Source organism: Triticum aestivum, chromosome 1B (genome assembly GCF_018294505.1).
Source record: "Triticum aestivum cultivar Chinese Spring chromosome 1B, IWGSC CS RefSeq v2.1, whole genome shotgun sequence".
NCBI lineage: Eukaryota > Viridiplantae > Streptophyta > Magnoliopsida > Poales > Poaceae > Triticum > Triticum aestivum.
In genome coordinates, this window is record NC_057795.1 from 542,128,387 (window position 1) to 542,153,486 (window position 25,100).

A 25,100-nucleotide genomic window follows, 5' to 3' on the forward strand; every position below is an offset into this window, starting at 1 on the left:
ATGCAAGGGGAAGGCGGCTATGTTAGAATCTGAAGGGTTACAAACCCGATCTTTGCAAAAGATCCAAACGCCGGGAGATAATAAACCAACTCCAGTTTTCATAGATACTGCTTCAGCACAGAGAAACCCAACTCCCACTGATAATAAGCAGATCCCAATGGCCAAAGAACTAGTCTGCTCTAGTCCAGCAAAAGAATGTCAACTCCATTCTAAGAAGCGTGGGCGTATCCTCCCATCATGAAATTTTATAGCATTTTGATCATATTTTCTACATGTTTCTTACCCATCTCTCTTTTAGAAAATAAGATCAAACGATAGAAGACTTCCTCCATTGCGATCATATTCGAGGAAAATATCTTGCGGGAATTGTCTGTGCTCCAATGCTGATGTAAGTGCCTGTTGTATATCACTATACTTTTACATCGGCATGTATTTTGTTAATCGGCGTGAATCCAACCTTTATCTGATCTAAAATTAGTTGTAGCAAAATGTTAAAGGCGCCAATGTTCATTTTTGTAAGGAAAACTGCCTGGTAGTTTTGCATACTGAGTTGCATGAGTGTACTATCTCATATCATGCACATTACTGAATTGTAGTGTTGCTCTGGTTGCCCATTCATTCATTGTGTCAATGTTGCTTTTGTATTACCTTACCTGGCTGATGATAGTTGTGTCATATTGTGTTAATTTGGTGTAGGCTAGTTGCCCAAATGTTCGTTGTGTGAATGTTGATTTCCTATTATCTGACTTGGCCAATGATAGCAATGCTAGTGTGTTAATTTGGTGCAGGCTGCTGAAGATAAGAAGACAAACTCTGAAAACGGCAAGGCAAACCCATTGTTTCTTTCCAATAAATCTAGGCCAGGTAATATGGCAATAACTCATGATTAATCTATTTGGTTCCCCTCCTAATTTATGTTATGATGCAGTGGTCGAGACACTCTCCACTATCAATAATACAAGCCTGCCAAAATCACCATCTGAATCTTTTCAGTTTCCTCTATCTTGAATGCAACGGAAAAAATGTATGTTTGTGAACCAATTAATGGATGAAGCAATGATGGAAATGGTCAAGGAATCAGAGGTGCACATTCGTGCACAACAACAACTGATCAATGTTTTCAGAGACAGTATAGCAAAGCAGCAAGAACTTGCCCACATGCTTATGGGCGTCATCCGCGCTGAGGTTGTAGATTGTGACGTTGTAGATCGTTAGGTTCTGTTCATTTATTTGCATTGGCATCAATCTTTGATTGCCCAGTGGATGTAATTTCCTGTAATATATGCTAGATGTGCAATGTTTTTCCCTATATGTCGTACCTTTGCTTGGTCGGTTTTGGTCCTGTGCATAATTGCTCGTCGTATGGGCTCAAATTATCTAATTTGGCCTAAAGACATGTACGAACTTTAGTGGGCCCATTAAGTTAATTGGGCCGTTACCAGGCCAAAAGTTAATGGTCGGCCCTCTTACCTCCCGGGTTGTTAACATGCCGACATCTTAGCGGGCAACAGGTGGGCCCATTTGATTTCATGGGCCATTAACAGGCCGTTACTAAGGTCAGGCTACATATGGCCCAACTATACTATGGGCCTTTAGCAGGCCGAAAGAAACAGCAGACTCGTACTGGACCATGAAGAGCATGGGACGCTAAGAGGCCGAAAGTCAGGTCGTACTGTAAATGGCCCAACTGTATTGTGGGCCTTTAGCAGGCCGAAAGAGAAATCAGGCTGGTATTGGACCATGAAGAGCATGGGCCGTTAAAAGGCCGACTACAAATGGGCCAACTCATTTATGGGCCGTCAACAGGCTAAAGACACACCGGGCCGAGAATTGGCCCAAACTTAAATGGGTCGCTAAAAGGCCAAACCTCAGGTCCTACTACAAATGGCCCAACTCATTTATGGGCCGTCAACAGGCTGAAAGACACACCGGGCCGGGAATTATCCCAACACTTAAATGGGTCGCTAAAAGGCCGAAAGGTGTACATCCTGAAAATTGGCCCATCCCTTGAATGGGCCGTTAACAGGCCAAAATCACATCAGGCCGATATTGAGCCCAAATATATAGCGGACTATTAATGGGCTCGAACTGACGATGGGCTGCAATGGTGGCAAATCTTTAATGGGCCATTGACAGGCCGAATTGGCACATCTCGTATGGGTCGTGGGCTTAAATGTACCTGAGACAAGTAGGCCTTACATGGGTCGGCCTGCTAATTTTTACTGGGTCGGCCTTTTTCACCGGAATGGGCCACTGTTGGGTCGTGCCACGTGTCGACCTATCATAGGTGCGTCCTGTCCAATGAGTAGATGACATTTGTCCCAACGGTGAGCCAACACGTGTTTCCTCCGGCCAATGAGAATTTTACACGTGGAAAATCCTCATTGGTCGTGGCTGTTAGCGGGTTATCGGATCCAAAACCAGACTCGATAGCTTAACGGCGTCCCGTTATGGTGGATGCCACGTGTCGATCACCCTTGACAAAAGCACTTCTATGACGCGCGATTTATCGTCATGGAAGTGGACACTTCCGTGATGATAATTTTGGTAATGTCATGGAACACTTCTACGATAACAGAGGTATGACTATCTTGATTCTATCATAAAATCGTCATGGATGTACATGCATGACAGAAAATGTGACCTACTGTGACAAACACATATCATCATGGAAGTGTATTTTTTTGTAGTGATCGCATCCCCAAACTTTAAGAAACGACAGCTTATGTTTGCTACCAAACCACAGTTCATACGGGATCGTCTCAACGGATTTTAATGGTGCCCTGTTTAAAGTGAATGCAGCTGTCTCTAATGCATAACCCCAAAATGATAGTGGTAAATTGGTAAGAGACATCATAGATTGCACCATATCCAATAAAGTGCAGTTACGATGTTCGGACACGCCATTACGCTGTGGTGTTCCAGGTGGTATGATCTGTGAAACTATTCCACATTGTTTTAAATGAAGGCCACACTCGTAACTCAAATATTCTCCTTCAAGATCATATCATAGAAACTTTATTTTGTTACAATGATTCTCCACTTCACTCTAAAATTCTTTGAACTTTTCAAATGTTTCAGACTTGTGTTTCATTAAGTAGATATACCCATATCTACTCAAATCATCTATGAGGTCAGAAAATAACGATACCCGCCATGAGCATCAACACTACACATGATTATGTATTATTTCCAATAAGTCAGTAGCTCGTTCCATTGTTCTGGAGAACGGAGTTTTAGTCATCTTGCCCATAAGGCACGGTTCGCAAGTATCAAATGATTCATAATCAAGTGATTCCAAAAGTCCATCTTTATGGAGTTTTTCCATGCGCTTTACACCGATATGACCCAAACGGCAGTGCCACAAATAAGTTGCACTATCATTATCAACTTTGCATCTTTTGGCATCAATATTATGAATATGTGTATCATCACGATCAAGATTCAACAAAAATAGACCACTCTTCAAGGGTGCATGACCATAAAAGATATTACTCATATAAATAGAACAACCATTATTCTCTGGTTTAAATGAATAACCGTCTCGCACTAAATAAGATCCGGATATAATGTTGATGCTCAACACTGGCACCAAATAACAATTATTCAGGTCTAAAACTAATCCCGAAGGTAGATTTAGAGGTAGCGTGCCGACGGCGATCACATCAACCTTGGAATCATTTCCGATGCGCATTGTCACCTCGTCCTTAGCCAATATTTGTTTAATCCATAGTCCCTGCTTCGAATTACAAATATGATCAACTGAACCGGTATCAAATACCCAGGCACTACTACGAGAATTAGTAAGGTGCACATCAATAACATGTATATCAAATATACCTTTGTTCACCTTGCCATCCTTCTTATCCGCCAAATACTTGGGGCAGTTCCGCTTCCAGTGACCAGTCCCTTTGTAGTAAAAGCACTCAGTTTCAGTCTTGGGTCCAGACTTGGGTTTCCTCCCGGGAGTGACAACTTGCTTGTCAGTCTTTTTGAAGTTCCCCTTATTTTTACCCTTGCCCTTTTTCTTGAAACTAGTGGTCTTGTTAACCATCAACACTTGATGCTCCTTCTTGATTTCTACCTCTGTGGCCTTTAGCATCGCGAAGAGCTCGGGAATAGTCTTATTCATCCCTTCCATATTGTAGTTCATCACGAAGCCTTTGTAGCTTGGTGGCAGTGATTGAAGAACTCTGCCAATGACACAATCATCTGGAAGATTAACTCCCAGCTGAGTCAAGTGATTATGGTACCCAAACATTCTAAGTATGTGCTCACTAACAGAACTATTCTCCTCCATCTTGCACCTATAGAACTTGTTGGATACTTCATATCTCTCAACTCGGGCATTTGCTTGAAATATTAACTTCAACTCCTGGAACATCTTGTATGGTCCATGACGTTCAAAACATCTTTGAAGTCCCGATTCTAAGCGGTAAAGCATGGCACACTGAACTAACGAGTAGTCATCAACACGCAACTACCAGGCATTCACAATGTCTGCAGTTGCTGGGGCAGGTGATACACCGGGCGGTGCATCAAGGACATAATCCTTCTGTCCAGCAATGAGGATAATCCTCAAGTTACAGACCCAATCCGTGTAGTTGTTGCCATCATCTTTCAACTTAGCTTTCTCTAGGAACGCATTAAAATTCAAAGGAATGGTAGCACAGGCCATTGATCTACAACATAGATATGCAAAAACTATCAGGACTAAGTTCATCATAAATTAAGTTCAATTAATCAAATTACTAAAGAACTCCCACTTAGATAGACATCCTTCTAGTTATTTAAATGATACGTGATCCAAATCAACTAAACCATGTCCGATCATCACGTGAGATGGAGTAGTCTTCAGTGGCGAACATGACTATGTTGATCATATCTACTATATGATTCACGTTCGACCTTTCGGTCTCCAGTGTTCCGAGGCCATATCTGTATATGCTAGGCTCGTCAAGTTTAACCTGAATATTCTGCGTGTGCAAATCTGGCTTGCACCCATTGTATTTGAATGTAGAGCCTATCACACACGATCATCATGTGGTGTCTCAGCACGAAGAACTTTCGCAACGGTGCATACTCGGAAGAACACCTATACCTTGAAATTTAGTAAGGGATCATCTTATAATGCTACCGCCGTACTAAGCAAATTAATATGCATAAAATATAAACGTCACATGCAATCAAAATATGTGACATGATATGGCCATCATCATCTTGTGCTCATGATCTCCATCACCGAAGCAACGTCATGATCTCCATCGTCACCGGCTTGACACCTTGATCTCCATCTAGCGTCGTGGTCATCTTGCTAACCATTGCTTCTACGACTATCACTACCACTTAGTGATAAAGTAAAGCAATTACATATAGCTTGTATTTCATACAATAAAGCGACAACCATATGGCTCCTGCCAGTTGCCGATAACTTCTACAAAACATGATCATCTCATACAACAATCTTTATATCACATCATGTCTTGACTATATGACATCACAACATGCCCTGTAAAAACAAGTTAGACATCCTCTACTTTGTTTGTTGCAAGTTTTACGTGGCTGCTACGGGCTGCTAGCATGAACCGTACAAACCTACGACACAAAAACCACAACGGTGATTTATCAAGTTTGTTGTTTTAACCTTCACAAGGACTGGCCGCAGTCAAATTTGATTCAAGTAAAGTTGGAGAAACAGACACCCGCCAGCCACCTTTATGCAAAACTAGTTGCATGTTTGTCCGTGGAATCGATCTCATGAACGTGGTCATGTAAGGTTGGTCCGGGCCACTTCATCCAACAATACCGCCAAATCAAAATAAGACATTGGTGGTAAGCAGTATGACAATCACCGCCCACAACTCTTTGTGTTCTACTCATGCAAATCATCTACACATAGACCTGGCTCGGATGCCACTGTTGGGAAACATAGCATGCAATTTCAAAAAAAATCCTACGCTCACGCAAGATCTATTTAGGAGATGCATAGCAATGAGAGGGGGGGGGTGTGTCCACGTACCCTCGTAGACCGAAAAAGGAAGCGTTAACTTAACGCAGTTGATGTAGTGGAATGTCTTCTCGAATCAACCGATCAAGTACCGAACGTACGGCACCTCCGAGTTCTGCACAAGTTCAGCTCGATGACGTCCCTCGAACTCTTGATCCAGCAGAGTGTCAATGGAGTCAATGAGTTCTGTCAGCACGACGGTGTGATGACGGTGTTGGTGATGTGATCCGCGCAGGGCTTTGCCTAAGCACTACGATGATACTATCAGAGGAGTAAACGGTGGAGGGGGCACCGCACATGGCTAAGACAATGTTGTGCCTTTGGGGTGCCCCCTGCCCCCGTATATAAAGTTGGGGAGGAGGAGGCCGGCCCTCAAGGGGCGTGCCATGGGGGGGAGTCCTACTAGGACTCCACTCCTAGTAGGATTTGACCCCCCTTTTTCCTTATTCCCGGAGTAGTAAAGGGGGAAAGGGAGAGGGAGTAGGAGAGGGAAAGGGGGGGCGCCGCCCCCATCCCTTGTCCAATTCAGATTGGCAAGGGGGGGGGCCACCTCCTATGGTCGGCCCTCTCTTCTCCACTAAGGCCCATGTATCCCATTAACTTTCCCGGGGGGGTCCGGTAACCTCCTGGTACTCCAAAACTTATCTGAAACTTCCCAAAACTATTCCGGTGTCCGAATGTAACCTTCCAATATATCAATCTTTACCTCTTGACAATTTCGAGACTCCTCGTCATGTCCATGATTTCATCCGGGACTCCGAACAACCTTCGGTCACCAAAACACATAACTCATATAATACCAATCGTCATCAAATGTTAAGCGTGCGGACCCTACGGGTTCGAGAACTATGTAGACATGACCGAGACACCTCTCCAATCAATAGACAATAGCGGAACCTAGATGCTCATATTGGTTCCCACATATTCTATGAAGATCTTTATCGGTCGAACCGCAATGTTGATATAGTTATTCCCTTTGTCATCGGTATGTTACTTGCCTGAGATTCGATCGTTGGTATCTTCATACCTTGTTCAATCTCGTTACCGGCAAGTCTCTTTATTCGTTTTGTAGTGCATCATCCTATGACTAACTCATTAGTCACATTGCTTGCAAGGCTTCATATGATGTGCATTATCGAGAGGGCCCAGAGATATCTCTCTGATACATGGAGTGACAAATCCTAATCTCGATCTATGCCAACCCAACAAACACCTTCAGAGATACATGTAGAGCATATTTATAATCATCCAGTTACGTTGTGACGTTCGATAGCACACAAGGCATTCCTCCGGTGTCCGGGAGTTGCATAATCTCATAGTCAAAGGAATTTATATTTGACACGAAGAAAGTAGTAGCAATTAAACTAAACGATCATAATGCTAAGCTAATGGATGGGTCTTGTCCATCACATCATTCTACTAATGATGTGATCCCGTTATCAAATGACAACTCATGTCCATGGCTAGGAAACTTAACCATATTTTGATCAACGAGCTAGTCTAGTAGAGGCATACTATGGACACATTGTTTTGTCTATGTATCCACACATATATCAAGTTTACGGTTAATACAATTATAGCATGAATAATAAACATTTATCATGAATAAGGAAATATAAAATAACAACTTTATTATTGCCTCTAGGGCATATTTCTTTCAGTACCCACCTCGTGGCTCTTCTGGCCCTCCCACGAAACTTCTAGTGCCTCTTTTGTTCCAAAACAATCATCAAAAAGTTTCAGCTCATTTGGAGAACTTTCATTTCTGCACAAAAAATAACACCACGGTAGTTCTGCTGAAAACAGCGTCAGTCCGGGTTAGTTCCATGCAAATCATACCAAAACCATATAAATTATTGTAAACATGGCATGAATACTTCATAAATTATAAATATGTTGGAGAGGTATCACTCCACCTGCGTGAGTTACTCTGCCTCCGTCCAACCCGTCGCTAGTGCACGCGCCTTCCCACACCAGGACGTGATGGCGCTCTTCCTCCTCCATCGCGCCCAACCAAACAGGCGAGCACGACATGTAGACGGGGCACATTAGCTGTCCACTGATAAGTGGGCACCCACGCCGGCTCGTCGACCGCGGGTGGTACTCGTGGCGGCGACACGTTGGCCTCCACACCGACCCCACTTTTGCCCTGCCCATGTGCGAGGCCAGAGCACCGCGCCTCCTCCTCGAGCACGAACTCGTCGTACTAGCGCTGGTTGGCCTCCCAAGCGCGACCAAGTACACCTCCTCCTTAACCGCCACAGGCGGTGGTGGAGCAGCAGCTGCAGACGGTGAACCCAAGCCCTGGCGACTACGGGCCTCGTGTTCACTGGCGAACCACGCATCCCAATATGGGGAATCCACAGCGTAGTCTGGATGGCCGCGTAGGTCCGCACGGGGGGCAGCACGGCGGCGGTGGATCTCCTCCATCCATGTACAAGCCGACCGCACCACGGCGCTGCACCCTGTCGGGGTTGACGTGTCAGCCGTGTGGCAGGTTCACATCCGGCCACGGCGTTGGGATGAAGTACTACCAGTGGTAGATGCACTATTGGATCAGGAGGTACAACTGCACGCGTTGAGGCTGGCGTGCACCAGTCGGCGCGGTTAGCGCGATGGTGAAGTTGGCCAATGGCGTTGCTGATGACCACGCCTTTGGTTGTGCTTGCCGCTGTGGCCGGGCCTGCCGAAGAACCCCATCGACAGCTAGCGCTTGCTTGCTTGTCGGGTGAATTGGGGGAAGGAGGGCAAGAGAAGACGAAACCGAGAGGAGAAGTTGACTGTACCGGGCGACACCCCACATCGGCTAAAAAAGGACCTCTGGCCCTCAGTGATGTGGAGGCCCAGACGCGCGCGTGTCCATCAAATACAACAACCGGCGGTAGTTAGTTGAGCGGTCAAAATGCGGACCCGAGGCGGACACCGAACGAGCATGTAGGCGTCCATCTCGTGTCCGCATGGACGTTAAACGGACACCAAGCAAACATGATTTGGGATGCGTCGGCGGGTTGGCTCATCGTTTCTGTCTGTTTCAGTCTAAACGGACCTGCACGTAATGGACCGCGTCGTTGGAGTTGTCCTAAGTGAAGTGTTGGTTTAGAGGAGCAAATGACGGATCTGCCCTGATTGTGACGGCGTGGGCGAGGTGGCGGGCTCGGAGGGATATCGAACGCGCGGGGCGTTGGCCATGAGGCGGCAGAGGACGAGAGAGGTTCCTGCCTCTGACCTGTGGGACCAAGTATATACGCTTTCTTTGCTTACGCACGTACCTGCATCTTTCTTTCCCGTTGTATTATATACTCGACCGCCAGTTGTACTGCTCGGTACTGTAATCATTGATCCATCACAAGTTGTAATTATCTTAGTGATGATGTACTAGTAGTACAACAATAGCTGTTGGGAGTATCATGGTAGACTTGAGAACACTAGTGATTGATTAATCAATCGGCCGGTGGTGCATTGACTACTCATCTACGTGCCTTGTACTACTATACCAACGTCTGGAAGGTAAACAAGAGGCTGATAAAACTTGAATAAAAAGCAATACATAGAAGTAGTAGTTGCAATACGGCTGGTGTTTTATTTTAATTTAATTTATCCTCGTGCTGTCCGCACAGGTCATCCTTCCCTGGTCTGCCAAGACGGGAATCCTGTGGACGTACTACGTACGGACAGGAAACACTCTGTCTGAGATGCAAGAATTTTCTGGTTCCCATCCAAAGCTGTCTCAACATACACCTGAAAATCTTCACAGTAACTCGTGCACGGTGACTTTCCTAGCTTACAACTAGATTAATCGGTCTGTCTGTCCTCACTAGCATGCGGGTAGTCGAATTGAATATTATAGACGTTGTGCGTAAGTAATCGAGGATCTCAACGGCACTGCTACTGCTACTACCCCGATGGGAAGGTCCACGGATCATGCGCCAATTATAATCGATGCCGGTACATCCACCTACAACAAGAGCTTCGCAATCACATCATCATGCAACTAAACAGTACTGCGTGCAAAGCGACGCTGGTGATCATTTGCAGCGGTGGCAAAATCGGTCGATCAGCAGCACATGGACGCCATCACGTCGACCCCTGGATCCATCCAGCCCTTTTCCCGATTCAGTTTCCGGCACTGCTGGCTGCCTTTTGGGCGTGGGCACCCAGCGTACCAACCCACCCGGGGTACGCAAATGGCCGATGCCCTGTGCTGCGTACGTACAAGAGCAAAGTTCAGAGAGCGGGAGACATAAAAAAGACGATCCAATGGGTAATGGCTCTGGCTTTTGTTTTGGCCTTTTGCTTTCGTGCTTTGCTGCTAATGGGTAATGGCGACCCATATGAATGATGTGGATGCATGTGATGGATGGATCCGCCGAGTGGTTGCAACGCAAAGCTGCTGCTGCTGCTGCATCCGTGGATGGACATGGACTCGGTCGGATCAGGTCGACGTCTGCGGGGCGGCACGCACCGATGCACGACCACGAGTGATGTGTTGAGCACATGCCATGGCGATCGTGGCCTGCGTTTCCCAAGGGGGTGAGGCGCAGGTAGGGTCCCAGTGGGTACTCAACTGACGGTGACGGGGAAGCATCAGTACGCATGCATACGGGAGTAGATCACAGCTTGCAATTCATTGAAAGAATTGCTTTTCCCGGAGAAGCAGGATAGCATCCATGGCCTCTGCTTCCGTTAATGCACACACAATAATACCGAATATTATTGATTGATTATTCAACAATGCTAAGTAAAGTCAAAACATTGATACCAAACGGAACATTTACAAGAAAGAATAAACAAGGCCAACCGGCTCGAGGTGGAATCTGCATTCCTATCACAAAAACCTAGTACCATGCGACGGAACAACGAAAAAATTTACCACAAAACCAACACCTCGGGGTCTAACCTAGCGACCGTATACCGCCTGCGCTCACCGCGTTCTACGTTGACCCAACATCCAGGACCCACCAGTCAGCTTGGCCGCTTCGCGAGCTAATTCGTGAATCGGTGTGATTTATTACTCGCATGCCTAGGATTTTCTCCCAATATGGTGGCTAGTTCTTACACCGGCCCTAAATACAGTGGTTTTGTGTAATTACCTCATGCCTAGATAAAACTTTCAAGAAGAAATTATCCCATGTGCATTGGTGTTGACAGGTTCAACCAGAAGTCAAACATGAGATATTAATCCTCGAAGAAAAAGTACAGCCAACACCTTTAACAAGGTCATGACGACATGTGTCGACAATGCCTCATCTACTTGAAGAGGCGAGATCATGGGTACCCGAAGAGAATGCATACTTTACCCGCGAAAAAGAAGAAGAAGAGAATGCATACTTGTCATCGAACCGTCACTTAACAACCTCGCTACCAGCTAACGACTCCTAGCTAGGCGGATCCCGGTGTTAGGAGAGGCCAAGGTCCCCCACGCTACTGGAGAAAATTACACCTGAGAGGGTCTTCTTTTTTTTTTTGAAAGCACCTGAGAGGGTCTTCGGTGCACCTCCATACGATCCCAGTTGAGAACATGTCAACATGTTGCTGCATAGATCTGGGCCCAATCAAAACATCGCACCCAAGAGGCTAGCCACCACGAACGCAACGCCACAACCTCGTGTCGGCCTTCCTCATATTTTGCCACACGCGGCCTCAGCCAAGTAGTGTCGCCAACAGATCTAGGCGGACGCATGATCTCCACCGCCACGCCCTGCATAGCTGACGATGCCATGCCGCCACTCGAGATAAGCCTCGTTGAGCCCGCCATATCTTACAATTCGATAAGGGCCCCACAAAGCCGGTTGGCCTGGGGTACGCGACCTTGAGTCGGTGCCAGACCAGATTGGCCACTGCCTGAGCCTAGCTAACTCAAACATACATTTGTAGGAATTCAAAATGATAAGAATTTTGTAGGGGGCGGGGGGGGGGGGGGGGGGGGGTTCCTTTTTGAGTCCTTTGGTTTGTAGGAATGGACTCATATTCCTAAGCGGGGTGGGAACCAATGCTTCGCATTTCAAAGAAAAAAATTAGCCAACACCCAACGAATTTTTTTCTATAATAAATCAAGTGGCATCTCTTTTACTATAGAAATTGAGATACATGTCAATCTTACTTCCTATGATTTTTCTATCCTATGGACCAAAGAAGCTCTAAACTTAAACTATGATCTTTTTTTTTACGAAAACTCACAAGAGCAATCTTTTACCCATGTTCTAAGTGTGTGACTTGTTTTAAAAAATGGAAACTTAAGAATGTGAATTTTGCAAAGTCTTAAAAAACACTTCCGCTTGCACGCAGACGCACGGGTCTTGATAGTCACTTTGCACATGCAGTCGTAGACGCATCTCCTAGTTACCTCGATCGACGCGAAGACACTATGGCCCGTGGTCAGGTCGCGCTTCCTCTGGTCCGTAGATGCCCGGAGATCAAAAGGTCAAAGCACACCCGAGGAGGAAAAGGGAAAAGTGACACACACCGCAAGTATTGTGAGTGAAGCAGTCAGGCTCCCTGACTGACACCGAGAGCGGTTGGGCGTGGGTTGCATTCGGAGGGCGATCACCCTTGTCTCACTCGTCCCCGTTGCGACCTGCGACAGAAACCAGTGTGGTACGGCAGCCCGGTCCGGTCCAGGGCGCGCGCGCGCGGACGCCCCGGCGCCCACGCTACAGCGGGCGGATGCAGCCACCCGTTGCCTTGCCGTGCCGTGCCGGCGCCGTCCGGTCTCGCGGGACCGCGTGGTCGATCGGACAGACGGACTCCTCGTGGGCCACTTGCCGCGGCCGGATCCAGCCAGCATAGCACTCTGCGCATAACGGCATGAGCACTCTGCCAGTGCCACCCGCTGCTGCTGCTACCGCCAACCATCCTTCTCTCTTCCACTATCAGGATGGCACTGTTTACGGCTCTGGTTAACCAGGTCGTGGAACAGGGCCCCTACGTACTAAACTTCTACTAATCGCCACGCTTCCAACTTGTGTGGTCAGGAGCCGTCGATTGGGAATGCAGCAGCAGCAGCAGCAGCCTGAGATGGTCACACATGATTACAACAACTCACAAATGCTCTTTACTGTTCATCAAGTATCTATCTGTAACAACAATCTCCTGTGAAGAGAACCAACTCTCCGGCCTCTAGGCAACAACAAATTAGGTTACACAAACCCGGAGTTTCTCTCAGCCTCGTCCATTTCGGCAGAAGAAGAAGAAAGGGCGTGCGTGCAGAGGCCGCAGAACCAACTATGAAACAGAAACAGATCAAAGGGCATACAGACTACACATCTTGTGCAAACACAAAACGAAGGACGTGAGGAACAGGCGATGACCGGGGGGATAGACTTTACATACAGAGGCAGGGAGGCGGCCGTCAGCGTCAGAAGGGGCTGAAGGGCTCCGGGAGCGGCTCGAACCGGTGGTCGAACAGGGGGCTCTGGTCGGGCTTGTCGTCGTCGAACCCGCCGTGCAGCCAGCTCGTGTTCCTCACGTCCTCCCCCCGCAGCAGCATCGCCTCGTACCGCGAGCTGCCGTAGATGTCCAGCTCGCTCAGGGACGTCTCCTTGGTCCCGAAGCTTCCCCGGTCCGGCGAGTCGGTCGAGCTGCCGCCGTTGCGGGACACAGCTCCGTACGAGTCCCCTGAGAAGAAGTGCCCGTTGGTGCTGCCGTTGTCGGCGTAGTGCGGGTGGTCACCGTTCAAGGTGGGATGCCCTGGGTCAGACATTCGGACCGGACGGACCTTGCCGGCGCTCGAGCGGATGCTGTGGGGGAACAGGGATGCGCCACGGATGCCACCCAGGTTCTGCCGAATGTCCTATCAAAAGGAAGTACACTGGTGTAATTAGCTTCTTCTCAACAGAATAAAACAAGCAAAGGCATGAAATAGATCTAACAAGGAGCCAGTCAAGAACATTTTTTGAGTTTCACTTTACTTGACAGAATATTCAAATGCAAAATGCAGTTTACCAACTCTGGTTTATCTGGAATGTTGGTATTACATGATTTTGGTACACACCACATGCTTAATGCAGTTTCACAGCAATGCTCATGTGTATTTTTCAATTTTACATCACTAAAAGATGATTAATTTTGCATCACTAAAAGATGAATTTGCTACTCAGATGTGAAATAGTCCAACTTTACAACTCCGGTCTGTATTCTGGACCATACGACTAATTCACTTGCAGTGATGACTTTTTCACCTTGAAAATGAAAATATACTGGTCTTGTAATGTTGCATAAAGAAGCGCAGATATGACTACTTCACCACTGTAACTTAAACGCTAAAAAAAATTTGACAGATGCTAAGATGTGAAGAATGTTTTTTTAAGGAACTCAGTCAGTAACAAAACCGTAATGCAACAGAAACTAAGACACAGGATGTTATTTATTATGATGTGAATACAACAAGAAACATACCATGTGCTTGATCGCCATGTCAAGTGAATTCTTTGAAATTGTCCTCCCAAATCCATTATCGCCTGCAACTGCACCAGCCCGTGCAGTTCTAGTAGCTTGGCTGTCAACAACGGACCTTTCAGACTGCCTATTTTGGTGTCCATTTGAGCGAGAAGGCGCCTTTGATGGTGGATCAGAAAACTTATTACGACTTGCAGCAGGCACGGAGAGCTTTTTCGCAGGAGCCGAGGCAGCTAACTGTTCAGCATGTGGGTTTGATCTTATTCCTGAAGCCATTCCCGGGCGTGATCTACCAGCAGATAGTGGTCGCTCAGGTAGCTTTGTCCTCAGGTTTGGTGGCGTTTCATTTGGGAAATCAGGGATATCAAGTGGCCGCACTGGAGCTCGGGGCCGTGGACTTGGGGAGCTTGGACGAGATGATGGAGCCGATGAAGGGGTATCATGTGGCCGCACTGGAGCTCGAGGTCGTGGACCTGGGGAGCTTGGACGAGATGATGGAGCCGAGGAAGGAATGTCATGTGTGCGCACTGGAGCTCGGGGTCGTGGACCTGGGGAACTTGGGCGTGATGATGGAGCCGATGACGGTGCTGAACTTCGGACACTGCTAGCTGCAGGTCGGTTCATAGATGTGGTCAAGCTATGGCTACTAGAAGTCCGTCCAAAAGAAGGCGAACGGCCCATAGCTGGGGCCGATGAACGCACTGCAGGCTGACGTGTAGGTGTCGATGATCGTGAGGTGGAGCGACTCACTGAAGGAACTGTGCCAGAAGACAATGAGGTGGAATGGCTTGTCCCATGACCATTACTTGAGGAAGCACCTGCGCGGCTCGTCGCAGGAATTATACCTATGGATGGACTTGGGCGGCTCATTGCAGGAATAGACCCTGAAGATGAATTCAACATAATTCGAGAGCGAGAATTTGGAGTCGATGGCCTTGAACTTTGGGTGGCTGTGGTCCTGCCAGCAGCTGCGTCAGTTGTAGAGTTGGATGTTGTTTGATGAGTTTTCACAGGAGTAGACGGGCGAGTTTTGGATGGTGTAGATGGACGAGCTTTAACAGGAGTAGATGACCTTGCTGGAACTGGACGTGAAGCTGGCACCAATTGTTTTGGCGCAGCAATGGTGCTGCTTCGCCTACTTGGGGTTGTAGGTCTTGAACTGACAGATGAAATACTTGCATTGAGAACTGATGTCCTGTTATTGCTTGACATGAGAGTTGATTGGATAGAAGGGCGGGTTACAGAGTTACTTCTTGCTGGTCTGGTGGGAACTGCAGAATGTCCATTCTCTGTTTGAGACACCGAAAGCTGCACACAATGCTTATTGCCATTAGAAAACTATGGTTATAATTGACAGAATTTAGATGAGAAAATAATCCATTCCAAGAAACCAGGCAATTCAAAAGAGTGTGTCTATACTAGATAACAATTGTTTGCCACACATGCATGTCTTCAGAAGATACATTCAATCCTGTTCTCTGATTTTAAATACGAGCAATGCAACATAGAAAAATTAGGCGAGGCCGGTCACCAAACTACCGAATTCCATTTGTACAGAACATAGTTCCTAGAATTTAATGAGATCATTTGCACAGAAAAACATATCCTGGACTAGTTTGCAAACGAAAATCTTGAAGCAGTGGCATATTTATTATGATTATTTTCCACACAGATAGCACATTTTACGTACCCTTGATGCTCTTGTAGTTGAGGAAGATCTAGTGAGGGTGCGCTTAGGTAATATATTTGAGGATGGTATTTTCTGAGCAACCTCCAGAGCAGGAACACGGGGCGTCCCAGGCGGAGTAAGAAGCCTGAGGAGTGCAACACAAAACACGTTACATATACATAAGAGTGGAAATACATGCTGACATGCATTAACAAGAGAAAACAAATAAGTACACCCTCTGTTCACTAATGTAGGACATTGTGGTAGTTTAAATTGAACTGCCAAAACGTCCTTCATTAATGAACAGAGGTATTACTGAATAGCACAATGCAATGACAGAAAACAAACCAATGATCATTCTTTGCTACTAAAGCTCACAAATGTGCACATATGATTATGTGGGAGAAGCACTAAAATGATATTCTCTTCATTTGCAGAATATCATGTTAATGCCTCCAAATTGACCTGGTCAGCTCATAAAGGTATTAGGTATACATTCCGTTCCACCCACCGTGTTTATTTGTTTGTTTCTATGGTCTACAAATTGAGTATGTATGTACTGAAGCCAAATAATGAGATCCCCCAAACTTGGCCTTTTAAGTTTCGCTTTGCTCCGCACTTGCCTTTAACAAGGATTACATACATCCAACATCCACCACAGCTACTACTGAAGCAGACGGCCTACAAATGAAAATCCGAAGTATTTTTGGTACCCTCTCTGCGGAACAGAACACACATGGCACCCCCAATATCAGCTTACTCAGGCCAGAGAGTACAGAGTTAACATCCTAACCGGTACAAATCGACCAAAAATACAAAGAATTGAAGCTAGTGCAGAAAAATGTCTAACATCCTTCGTAAGCACGCTGCATTAATCATTTAATTCCAGCTTTTAAGAGCACACACAGACGGATGATTCACTCGCCCAAAAACCCGGGAAATTAAATAAGAAAAGGATTCGTGCGAGTGACGCTCACCAGTCGTAGTCGTTCTTGCCGATCTCGGCGTCCAGCAGGTCCTCCATCTCAGACCACCCGCCCCGCAAAAGGGCTCACCGGAGCACTGGCCAACCCGATGCCGCCGCCGCGCCGCCGGGGACGGGCCCGCCGGGTCGGATCTGGATCGGGAAGCTTCGATTGGAGCCCCTGGCTTCCCCCCCTGCGAGCGAGGCTGGAGCCAATGCCGGTCCTCTCTCCTCGCTCCTGTGCGTGTGGTGTGCTCGCTGGTCGAGTGGTGGCTCTCGTGTGTGGCGTGGGTGCGGCTCTGTCGCTTTTCCCCTCGAGAGAGGAGGATGTGCGATGCGATGAGATGAGCTGTGCGGGACGGGATCGCGGGGAGGAGATGGTGGGGGCCGGAGGGAAGGGGGAGTGCGTGAGCGTGAGCGTGAGCTCTCCCTCTGCTGCTGCGTCTGGGGCTCTGCGCTGGGAAAGCTTTGTTTTGTTTAGCCGTAAAGGTTTCGCCACCCTCCTCCGACGATGGTGCGTTGGGGCCCGGCGGGAGGCTCGCGGGGCTGCGGCGCGCTGTCAACGACGCATCGCACTTGCGGTTGCGGGGAGTAAATAAAGCTGATGTTATAGCGGAAATTGCTTATGGGTCCCCTGATTTATTTACTTTTTGAAGAAAAAAAATTCGAAATTCACCTTTTTTATATGTTCCAATAAATAGAGACATGTTTTATTTTTATTTTTGCGATCAAAATAGAGACATATATAGGGATGTATAGTGCATTGATGTAAAGTTTCATGATGAAATATGTTTTGGTGTGAGCTACACACACAAAATCTTGCATTTCTAGCACATGCACTATGCATCATAGTATATGACTTTGCCTTTTTTTACAGATAAGATTGTATTTCATCATAAAAAATTACAGTAATGCGGTAGACATCCATATGTATGTGTAATTGTTTTTTTATAAATGTAACTTCAACAAAATAAGTGACTTTTCATTACTATTTTTGAAAATTTTGGGTTTCATGGACTCGGGGAGCCAAAATCCTCACTAGTGTGACATCAACAGAATTAACGCCAATACTATATTTTATTACTTACGATATGCACCTTCATTTTCCGCCATATTGTGCCTTTAGTGTGTGGAGGTGTCCCAAGGGTTGTTAGTTTCGTCTGCTCCATCAACCTATGCAAGGTGTTGAACAATCTATCGATTTTCCCAGTGAGACCATGCCCCCCCCCCCCCTCTCCCTCCGTCTGTCGCTCCGGCATTTTGGAGGGGTGAGGACCCGGTGCTTCGATTATGCACTTTTGGGTTAATCGTCGAGCGGCGTTGGCAGGACAGTGGCGACAACAAAAATAAGGTCCCAACCCAACCCTGGTTTCGGTGGTGCCATTTCTAATTGTCGGGAGGGTGTGGAGTATTGTGTGTCCCAAGATCTGGTTCTTTGGCTCTGGCATTTGCTTCTGCAAATTTGTCTTGATTGCATTGTTCCACGGAGTAGACAACATGGTTCTGCATCTTAATCCTTCTATTCTAGTTCCGACCGACAAACGTTCGCCAACTTCGGCCTCGTCAAAGCAACATGCGAGATTTGTGTTCCCCAAGTTCAGTTGGCTAGACCTACGTGTTCTACACACCATATTCGGTGTTTCTTCCCCGATGCGACGATTTGCTACACAAACGGTAGATAGCGGCCGCCGACGTCTTCTGGTGCACATCAAACTTCCTAGACGCTGCTTCTATAAACTGTTGGGTTTCAACAAGTTTGCTTCGCTTAGACGGAGGCCTAAATGCGGCGACATGCTTCGCCTACGATGTGGAACCAGTGAATTCCTGATGAAGAAGACTTCGACATTCCCAGGGACTTAGATATATTTTTCAATTTACATAAGAGTGTGTTTGTAAGGGTCTCTGCTCCTAACAACCGTGCTTGGGATTCAAATCAAATTATGTTCGCATGTCAAATATCTCTTACAATCAAAATACTTTTTCAGGGGTACAATCAAAATTACTTGGATATTTGGATTCAAATCAAAGACGGTTCTGATAGAAAATTATCCTAACCAATTTCATCATCACAACCATGTTTATTGAAACTCCAGAAAGGAAAATAATGTTGCTGGCATGTGGGACCGTGCGCAATTAGGGATCTGCTGCGGCCACTGCGATAGATGCCGATAAGGCTCTAGTTAAGATACTGTACGTGGCATGTGCTGGTGGTGGGGATCAGAATAATCAGCTGGCTTGTCTGGTCGGTGGATGATTTGCTGCCCGATGAGATGAGATGATAATCATTCATTCCGTTTGCCAAGAAAAAAGATGATCATTCTCAACTCGAGGCGATGGTATGGATATGTAATAAGTGTGAGGCAGCCGGCAGCCTGTCAAAGTCCCTCCTTCTGACAAATCGTGTAGTCAAATGCCGGCAACATGCGCCTGCAACTCATGAACGAGAGACCCTAGAGAGCGCGCGTGCATCCACCTTGCTTTCGAGGTACGTCGCTCGATCCAAAGCGCGAGATGAGATGAGATCATACCCGGGCGGCTCGGTTCCCCTAGAATTACTTCCGGCGAGTACGTACTTTGTTGCCGTGCCAAGATAAATCTTGTGGCATCTGTACTATTTCGTGCCAGAAAAACCCAAACATTCCAGCGAGCGTGTAGGCAGGCATGCCATGAGCCGGACGAGCAGGGGGGACTGGAAGTGGAACTGCTGTGCGAGTGAAGTAAGACAGGAGAGCGCCATCCAAACCACCGGTCATGTCGATCCCAGTCCAGGTTCTTTTTTATCGTACGTAGGAGTAGATCCCAGTCCAGTGATCGGTCTACCGCGGCGTGCGTAGGTTGGTGGCGGCGTCTCGGGGACGGCAGGGCACGGACGATTCGACGAGCGGTCGACGGCTCCCCCCCGCGCGCGTCGGTTGGGTGGGCGACGGACGGCGACAGGTGGTTGCCGCGTCTCGATCGGCCGGGAACCGGACACCGCAGCACTGTGCTGGGATCTGGGCACGGCCCGAGTTGCCTCCGTGCGCCGGAACTTTCCCCGTCGGCTCGCTGGGCGCCGCTGGCCTCGCACGTACGCCGGGCCGATCTTGTTAGGTCCAGCCGTGCGAGGGGCAATGGCAAAGATCGAGCTGGAGCTGCGGCTCCTAGCTTTGCTTTGCTGTGACCTGTAAATCCGAAGATGATGTTCCGTTCTGCAGTAAAATGTATTGGTACAGTTTACGAAATATATCAACAGAGATTCCATGCTACCCGCTGATGCAGATGCGGGAATCCCCAACGGTTGGTGGCGGGACACGGAGAAACTGCTGGCGCCTCGTGCCGGGGACCGATCGACCGGATACATGTAACATGCCCATAGCGCACATGCACATGCCATGCATCGCCGGGTGACCCCCATTTAACCCATCTGTAGTAGTGTTGCATAATGCGCGGTCCTGCTCCGGCAAAACTGTCTGTGCCGTACCGGACGACAGTGCAATCAACGTATGATTTGCCCCTCCAGCTACAGCCACAGGGGATGAGAAAGAGATGACACAAATGGTGGACAGGTGGCAGTGCCTATTGTTGAATTCTTGATGCACCAGCCATTTTTCCCAGTGATATCAGGCTCTGGCAAGTGGCAATTTCGTTTTCAGGCACAGCGGGAGGATAAGGTCCAGTCCAGAGATCTACTGGTATCTATGCTCATCACTTCATCAGTCACCAGATTCAGTGTGGCATGTTAGTACAATGACAGGTTAAGCCTTGTCAACCCAAAGCATCATCAGATTACTGCGACTGCACTTGTTATAGTGCTTTGTGTCCGAGAGCATAATGATGCAGGCTTTGCTTGTATATCTGTTTTTCAGATGTTATAAATTGACTGGCAAATTGAGAAATAAGAGATCCAGTGAACCTCCCGGCTCCTCACCGCTTTGGGATTCCTGGCCGTTGGATCTGTCTGCTTGATGCGATTTGAACCGTCCGATCTCGCCCCGGATTGATCTCAGCCGCTGGATCGAACCGATGACACTATTGCAATGAATAGTTACCTCTCGTTCCTGCCACCGCGTGTAAATTCGTTGCCCCGCCGAGGGCATTTCCGTCATTTCACATGCTTGGAAAAATATCCAATTCGACAGGGTGAGCGCGGGGTCGTCGCTCCTCCCCCACTCGTGCCGCACCCTCTCCTCTTCCTCCCGCCTCGCCTCTCTCCCTCCCTCCAAACCCTAGAGCCGCCCGCGCCTCCCTACTACGCCGCCGTCCAGGTCCAGCCCCATGTCGCCGTCATCTCCTTCGCCCAGCCGGCCGCCGCTGCACCGCACGCCCGTGCCGTCTTCCGGTGCCACGACGCGCAGCCGACCGGGACCGCGGGCGAGGGAGGGAGGCCTCGCCCCCCTCGATCTGGACGGGTTCGCAGCCTGCCTACACCACCGCCAGCCAGCCGCCGCGGCGCGCCTTGCCGGCCGGCGCCTCCGCTGCCCCGCCGTCCAGGTCCAGCCCCACTCCCCCGGCACTCCTCCTACGTCCTCTGCAGGTGCTTCCCCATCACTCCTTCTCCATGGTCTACTGCAGGTTCTCTCCTCTCTCTGACCGCGTGGACGCAATTGGGGCAGGGCTGTTCACCGTGGCCGCATCAGGTGAGGCTGTACACGGCGGAAGGGGAACATGCGGGGTACACGGCCAAGTGGGAGGAGCTCCATCCGGTTTCGCAGCACCTTCTCCTGCAAATCGAGTAGGTTCCTGGTCATATCGTATCTCGTGCCCATCTTTCTTGTCGAATTTGGTACTCGTGGTTTATTATTGGCTTCCGCCGCTGTGGCGTGCTGGGGTTTCGAAAACATCTCGTGGTGGTGGATTCTGCAGGTATTGTGGGGATCAAAGGAGTTGTCTCTTTCTTCATTTGTGTATTTAATTGTGTCTCCCTTGATTGGTTTGGTGCTTTGCCTTGTGCTCAGAATGATTTGCCTGATTGCTCTCTGACCATCACCTGGTTCATCTGTGATTTGGCAGGGACAAGATAAGGGATGAGAGGCATGTGTGTGAGCAGGTGGCACAATAACTGGATGCTCGTCAGACTACCTAGGTTTGGTTTTATTCTGTGGGTTCTTTGTTCTTTAATTTGCAGAACATGTTTGAACAACGTTTCAGCCTTCACGGATTAATGCAGTACCCTAACCATTGCAGAAAAGAGGAAGAAAGTAAAACTGAACCTAAATTCAGATATATCTTGACGAACATCTAGTTATCTGCTTAAAGAACAAAGGGTGCTTAATATTGGTTTGGTTTTATTCTATGATCAGGTGGAACAATTCAGGATAAAACTAAACCTAAATTCAGTTATATTTTGACGTAATCATATATTAGTTGCAATTAGATTATATGAGCAAATCGGACTAGATGGTCTCATAGACCTTTAGAAGTTGTTGATATTCTCTATTTTTGGTCACATCATTTTTGTAAAAATAGTAGAGTCGCTAACACATCTGCACAACCTATGGCTTATTGCATATATATGCTTGGTCTTCTGTTATGCGCAACGAAATCATGGGTTTTTTTATTCTAGGAAAATGCGGTATATAAGTGTTGTATCAACAAGATCTATGTAAGTTAGAAATTTAGAAGTAATGCCTTCCATGTAAATAAAAGCATTATTTTATTGTGTGGTATGATGAAAAAGTTCACCTAGGTCCACTTGCTTTTATTTGTTGTTTTTGTTCCGATAATGTCTGATTTATAGTTTCCGTTTCATCAGCACAAATAGACTCAATGGTGTAATGATTCAGTGGTATTTATGGGGTTTTTTCATGATCCAGGATATCAGATTTATGAGCTTTTGTTATTTGATGCAATTTCAAAAAGTATCGGTAAGGTAAAAATGATCTACAAGCTTATTGCATTCAAAAGTAGTTATCACAAGAAGAAGCATGAGACACTAGCAGGTATATAATGTCTATTCTTCTTTCTATTTGTTCTTTAGGTTCAGATTACAAATTCTTACATGATGTAGAAGTTTCAACCGAATAGTGCACCCTCAAAATTGTGTTTTGTTATGCACGATGCAAGATTCAGCAGCACCACACCTAGATTTTGAATGGCTCATAGCAGACTGTATATGGCTAACCTATTGTATGACATTCTTATTTTTTTGTCTATATGCATTACTTCTAGATATACTTCTATTGTTGCACCATCACATGGATCAATCACACTAAAATATGATGTTGATCTTGCACAAAAGGAAGAAGGGTGGTGTCACATAAGCATGGTTCGACCTAGCTAGAGTTGATCATGGTAGCCTCTTAGGTGCCAACAAACGTCTTTTGTATATTTCAGTTAATTCTCAACAGGTTGCCAACAAACTTATTATTATGGTGTTGTTCTAAACCTTAAACTATTGGTGCTTTATACTACATATCATATGAAATGCATCAATGGGATGTACTGAATTATCACTATTTTGTTACCGGGTTGGATATGATTCCTGAATCTACAACTTTGCTTCACTGATGTATTGTTAGCATCTTGATGTGATAATTTGTTCTTTATTTGGTTCCCCTTGAAATTGTTTTATCTCTTCCTGCTCCATTAGCAATGTTTATTATTGTAATATTCTGTTCATATTTTTTTTCACTTGCTCCCAGGTTTTTGTTATTCTTGTCCTGCTACCTTTTTACTTAAAAAATACAGAACAAACCTTATGTGACACGTCTAATATGTTCTGGTAGATGAAATCCTACCTCACTCTTCTATTAGAATACTCCTCCCAATACATATCTCAACTCAGGCTCTTTCCATACATCGGTTACATCTGTCGTTGCTAATGACCAAGAGAATTTGCATGTTTCACCTATTTTGTTTACTGTCTGTCTCATGACCTATAAATATGTTAATCAGAGTTCAGTTATATCTATAGCAGTTCAACACTTTTAGCGATATCTATTCTATCCATACCATTTAATTTTGTCTAATCTACGTCAGGCCAGGAACTACATGCAGCTCAAAATCATGTTGCAGCTAAAGTAATAAGAAACATGGAGGATCACCTTATTATAGTATCATGGGACTATAGGTGTCCAAAAATTTGAACTCAACATCGACCCTACTATGTTGTTTCGATTTGTGATCCTTCTCACTTTGAACTAATATGTGTGCAATCTTATCAACTTCTTCTCCCCCTATTAGTCCCTCCGTTTCATGATATAAGGTGTATAGATTTTACTTCATGATATAAGGTCTGTGACAAACCTAATGACCTATGAATGTATGATTTTACTTTATTGTAGACAACATATTGACATACTTATATCTGCATATAGTTGTGCACAACTACTTATCTGTGCATATTGTTTAGATTTTATTGGCATTCAGTTTTCTTATTCATTTTGGTTTGCCCGTCGCTTCTACGGCAATGCGCAGTATGCCTCGCTTCTGTGGGCAACATCAAAAACAGGGCGAAACAGAGCAAGCACAAAAAAGAATACAAATGCTACATACAACCAATGGGGTCCTTCTGCCTCATCAAGGATCTCTTCTGCCCTACCCCGTTGTTGTCAACTGATCAATACAAGCAGCCACCTCCATGCACAATTGCCGCAGCCTGTAGGTAGCATTCTATTCTTCTTCTTTTCTACCTTATTTTGTGCTTCCTTTGTTCCCCTGTTCACAACAAGATAACCAATGCCTTGGGAAAGCCTCCAAACTATATTTGATATATTGGTGATTTTTTATTGAAGAATTTATGGTCCACTTCCTCTCTAAAGCTTAGTCGAGTAGGTCTAATATTCTTCTCTACCCTTGCTACCAGAAAAATCTTCTATGTTTAATACATAATCTTTGTCTTGTGCTATGTACCACTTCTTTCAGAATAATACCTTCTCTATTCCCCGTTAGTTTGCATGGATTATTTCTTTGCCTGAGCACGGTTGTAGATACTTCGCTTGAAAAAATAAATAGTTTTAAATACTTGACCCATGCTCAGGTAAGTTAAAATGTTGAATGTTTCTTGCTAAATCATAGAGAGAAAAATTCATGAGTTTTGGGCTGTAAATATGGCTTACAACCATTTTGTTTATGACTGGCTGTAAATG

At 46.4% G+C, this 25,100-nt stretch overlaps 1 protein-coding gene across 1 annotated transcript; it reads right to left on the reverse strand.

Moving 5' to 3' along the window:
• Nucleotides 1-13,035: 13,035 nt before the first annotated feature.
• Nucleotides 13,036-17,487, reverse strand: LOC123137101 (mucin-5AC). The gene is made up of 4 exons (XM_044556686.1): nt 17,048-17,487; nt 16,092-16,215; nt 14,402-15,709; nt 13,036-13,796 (listed from the first exon to the last, which is right to left on the reverse strand). Exons 1-4 carry the CDS (start codon nt 17,092-17,094, stop codon nt 13,362-13,364), a joined length of 1,914 nt encoding a protein of 637 aa, XP_044412621.1. The 5' UTR covers nt 17,095-17,487; the 3' UTR covers nt 13,036-13,361.
• Between the last annotated feature and the right edge of the window lie 7,613 nt (nt 17,488-25,100).

Excerpts from the sequence above, each read along its gene's own strand:
- LOC123137101 (XM_044556686.1), bottom strand. The coding sequence starts at position 17,094 with ATGGAGGACCTGCTGGACGCCGAGATCGGCAAGAACGACTACGACTG. Across the intron at positions 16,216-17,047 it reads GGCAAGAACGACTACGACTG|GCTTCTTACTCCGCCTGGGA; the intron begins GTGAGCGTCACT and ends TGCACTCCTCAG. Across the intron at positions 15,710-16,091 it reads CAACTACAAGAGCATCAAGG|CTTTCGGTGTCTCAAACAGA; the intron begins GTACGTAAAATG and ends CATTGTGTGCAG.